At 34.4% G+C, this 4,596-nt stretch overlaps 1 protein-coding gene across 1 annotated transcript; it reads left to right on the forward strand.

Moving 5' to 3' along the window:
- On the forward strand, positions 1-2,679 carry LOC141481646 (uncharacterized). Its single transcript, XM_074173550.1, has one exon. The coding sequence runs from the start codon at positions 67-69 to the stop codon at positions 2,506-2,508; it is 2,442 nt and encodes an 813-aa protein (XP_074029651.1). The 5' UTR covers positions 1-66; the 3' UTR covers positions 2,509-2,679.
- The last annotated feature ends 1,917 nt before the right edge of the window (positions 2,680-4,596 follow it).

The raw sequence follows: 4,596 nt of genomic DNA on the forward strand, positions 1-4,596 counted from the left end.
GCAATCAACAATTCGAGTAACTTCATTTTGGAAAACTTCTTGGAATCACTGGAGAAAGAAACGAAAATGAAAATTAAGAAGTTGGAGGTGCGTGGTTGTGATGTTGAAGATATAACAGTTGAAATATTCCAGGATTTGAGCGAGCTAGAAGTCCTAGATTTGAGTAATAATAAAATGAACAAACTGGATTTTCTTCAAACCTTACCGGATACCATGAAGGAAATTTATCTTGATCACAATGGAATCGAAGAAGTTCCTGATAGTTTTTCTAATCTCAAAAACCTCCAGATCATCGATCTGAGTTTCTGTAAATTAGAAAGCTTAGATTTCACAGTCTTCAAGAACAACCTCAATTTGACTTTGGTAAATGTTTCACATAATAATATTCAAAACTCCGTTTCAGAGGAATTTCTAAAAAACATAAAGTGCGTGGACATGAGCTATAACAAGTTGGACAAGTATAACAATATACCATCATACTGTCTAGATTTGAGCTATACAGGTATGGCAGGCTATCGCTGGTACAATATATCCGAAAAAAACAAAACCGTTTTCATCGAAAAATTTGTTTTTTCCGGCAACAATCATTTGCAACTATCGGCAACAAATATCAATGACGCACCATTGCCAATTGTGATCAAATACCTGAACGTTTCGAGTTTTAAAGGAAGCGTATCAGATTTGGAATTAAATAAGGTGAAGGTCAGAAAAGAACTGATTTTGAAAGACTCCACTATACCTTCACTAGAAAAATCTACATATGACTTCAAATTATTATTTTTTGATGAGGGAACTAATGCAACATTCGACTTGTCGAATTGTACAATAACTGAAATTTCCCCCTTTTATTTTGAGAAGTATAGTTTGGGAAGGTTAAATCTGTGTCACAATAAATTCTTAACATTGAAGGATAAAGTTTTTAAAGATGCATATATCATACAATTAGACTTGTGCAATTCCAGTATAGGAACAATTGGAGATCATACCTTTCAAGATTTGCACAGCATATTGCTCAACTTATCCAGAAACGATATTGAGGATTTGGGTTTCTTGAAGGTAATTAATGATGTTCAAATATTGGATCTATCATATAATAAGATTAGGTCAATAACTCCTGAAAGCTTTTCCAATCTAACACATTTGCGCATACTTTATTTGAATGACAATTCAATCAGTGTTGTGGAAAGTGGCAGTTTTGGACTTGATAGTATCGAAGTTATCAAGTTATGTAGTAATGAAATCACTGAAATAAGAACCATGACGTTTAATGGGAATACTAACCTAAGAGAGATAATTTTGCTAGACAATCCTTTAGTTGCGATAGAAACAAACGCTTTCAAATCACTGCCGGCTCTGGAAATTATAGATCTTGGAAACATGAAAATAACTAGCATACAACCTCAAGCCTTCAACAATTTGCAGAATCTTGGTGTTGTTTATTTAAATGCCAATAATTTGACTGAGCTGAATCAAAATGTATTCGTCAATGTGCCTATCCTGAAAGAAATTCGTTTGGAGGGTAACTGCTTGAAAAATATTGAAGTTTTGAACGGTTTGAAATTCGAAACACTGAAAGTGAAAGTTTGTGATAATTCCCAGCTTGGTGGTTTCCACAATCCGAGCCTGAAATACCTGTATATCGTTGAATCTGACCTCAATAATCTACAGGGTCTCAATTCTAGAAATTTGCTTGAGATACATTTCGTAGATTCCCCAATAACAGTTTTGCAACCAAGTACTCTATCTGGATTATTCAGTGTGAGATATATCAATGGAAGGGAGTTGTTTAAAACCGTGGAAATACTACCAAAGTATGTTTTCCAGGATATGAGGTCCCTGAATAATTTAGATCTCTCTGGACTTGTGATAAGGATCATTGAGCCAAGAGCATTTGTAGGATTGGTGAATCTGGAGGAGTTATCATTGGCAAATAATCGAATTGTTGAACTACACAACTGTTCATTTTGTGGTTTGAATAACATGAATCATCTCGACTTGTCCAATAATGGAATTTCCGTTATTGAAACTCGTGTTTTTGACGGTATTGAGAAAATAAACAGACTCAATCTCAACAATAATAATTTATCTATCATTCCACTCGGAACATTCAACAATATCAGTTCTTTGAGAGTTTTATTTTTGAGCAACAACAAAATCGATTATATAAGCACTGGTACATTTTCAAACCTACCAAATTTGAGAACTCTAGATATTTCCAACAATCGAATCAACAACATTTGCAGTGGAACTTTTTTTCCACTGATAAACTTGGAGGAACTGAATCTTGAAGGAAACAAACTTATCCTCATGAGTTCATCAGACCTGCTTGCGCATAGTCCTAAATTGAATTCGATACTGATTAACAGAAATAATTTTGGTTGTGAGGAATTGAAAAGTATCCTGTATGATTTCAGAAAAAGTAATGTTTCGGTTGGAAATGGTGTTGAGAATCTCAATTTCAGTTCCCATAATATCGATGGAATATCTTGTAGAAGCAACTGTATCTGAACTTTGTGATATACATTGTGAGTAGTGATATACAAACAGCATATTTTCCAACATTTCCTATCCTTAAATATCATTTTCAGTATCTAAGGTTCATACTCTCAGAAACATATCAGCAGTTACGCTCATTTTCCTTTTTTCATTACAAAAATTGAATCGACAAAGCATTGAGGAATAATGAATACCACTGGAGTTTTTTCCCAACAACAAATCGTTATTTTTTCAACACATCGACACGTGTTTCGATCACCAAGTGATCATCTTCAAAGAGGAAGATTTTTGAAGATGATCACTTGGTGATCGAAACACGTATCGATGTGTTAAAAATAACGATTTGGTGTGGGGAAAAAACTCCAGTAATATTCATTACTACACCAAAGGTTCCAAACAGTGCATCATAAAAATTGAGGAATAATGTCGAAAAAAAAACAACCTCAATAAAGCAGTTCAGCAAAACGAGGCGTCACCAGATATACGAAATACAGAGCCGATTAGTTTCAGGTGTCTGTGTGGAAGCACTGGTGAAAGTCACTTTTCTTGTTCATGTTCATCTGTCTATGTTTTGAGAGTATGGAGGTTAGAAAAGTACCAAATATTGTTAGTGTACAGGTATACTTATTCAAAATTTGTAACTGTTAACAAAAATAAAAAATTCAAATGAACTTACTTCTATTGTGAGTATCATCTTAAGGTGAGCGAGGAAATAAATACATTTATACGTATTATGGAATAGGATGGACAAAAACTGTATTCATTATAGACCAATTCACTGAAGAATATCCCTTCTCTTCCATTTGTCATTGCTACAAAAACTGTGAATTTGAATAATTGACTTCAGAAACGCTGAAAACGATAAAATAAAAATGTGTCACAATCCACGTTGAGATATTTTATAACAATCAATGAGTGCCCCTGTGGTTAGCCTCGATGAAACTTTCCCAAACTAAACACACCTTCAATCAAAATTCTCACAGAATGCTTTGCTTCATGATAGTTCAGATACTGTACTTTCAATCGCACATATCTCGTGACGTCACACTAGCTTTCGCTAATTGCGCAGTTTGAAATTCGCGTATTCTGTAGACGGCAAATCTAACGATTTCAAATGTATGCCTTTATATTCAAGATGACCACTACTATGAAAATATATGAAAAATGTACGAAAGCAGATTTGATTGAACGACTATTATAGGACTGAAATTCAATTGCATTTACATCCGAATTTTCCAAATTTCACCAACATGACCGCAATAACAAAATGACGTTTTTAAATGTTGTTACAATTACTTATGTTTTATAAATATATCACTTCAATTAAATGAATAAAAGAACTTTTGTCTAATTATCACTAGTTGATTTTATTTCAATTAATTACTATTACTATTACTAACTACTGAATGGAGACTGAGGATGAAGTCATATCTAAGCCTAAAAACGAAGGACATCAACAAGTTAATACAATGCATGCAAAAATAATTAATATATGCATAGAGGCGATTAAGCAAATGAGCAAATGTCTATTTTGTTTTTGAAACTGTTCATTGAGTCGGAATTCATAACATCGTTGGGTAAGTTATTCCATGTTTCGAAAATACAATTCATCAAAAAATATTGCCTCTGCCTTGTTGCGAATTTTTCGTTTTTTAATTTGAGTGTGTCACCACGTAACCGCGAATCATTGTTGAAAACAAAAAGTTCTTTCTGATTAGCATAGTTATACTTACCTATACGGAAATATATGATGAGGCCCCCACGGAGTCGACGTTGGTCAAAAGCTAGCAGTTGTGCCATCCTCAGTCTTTCGGGATAGGTTGGACGCACTTCACCAAAAGTCATACGTGTGGCTCGACGCTGTACATTTTCCAACAAGTCCCTATCGCGCACCAGAACTGGACACCACATTGGACCTGCATACTCCATGTTAGGACAAACGTAGGTTTCGTAGAGTTTCATGGAACTTGAATATGATAGATGGAGGAACGTTTTGCGGATGAGGTAAATCAGTGTGTTTGCGCGTTTGCATGTGGATATTATATGTTCGGACCAAGTTAAGTCCGTAATAATAGTCACTCCCAAGTACACATGTGAGGA

Source organism: Leptinotarsa decemlineata, unplaced genomic scaffold, assembly GCF_025532065.1.
Source record: "Leptinotarsa decemlineata unplaced genomic scaffold, Ldec_3_MD MMD2_tig00000251_RagTag_RagTag, whole genome shotgun sequence".
Taxonomy (NCBI): domain Eukaryota; kingdom Metazoa; phylum Arthropoda; class Insecta; order Coleoptera; family Chrysomelidae; genus Leptinotarsa; species Leptinotarsa decemlineata.

Coding starts and splice junctions, on each gene's coding strand:
- LOC141481646 (XM_074173550.1), top strand. CDS start 67: ATGAAAATTAAGAAGTTGGAGGTGCGTGGTTGTGATGTTGAAGATATA.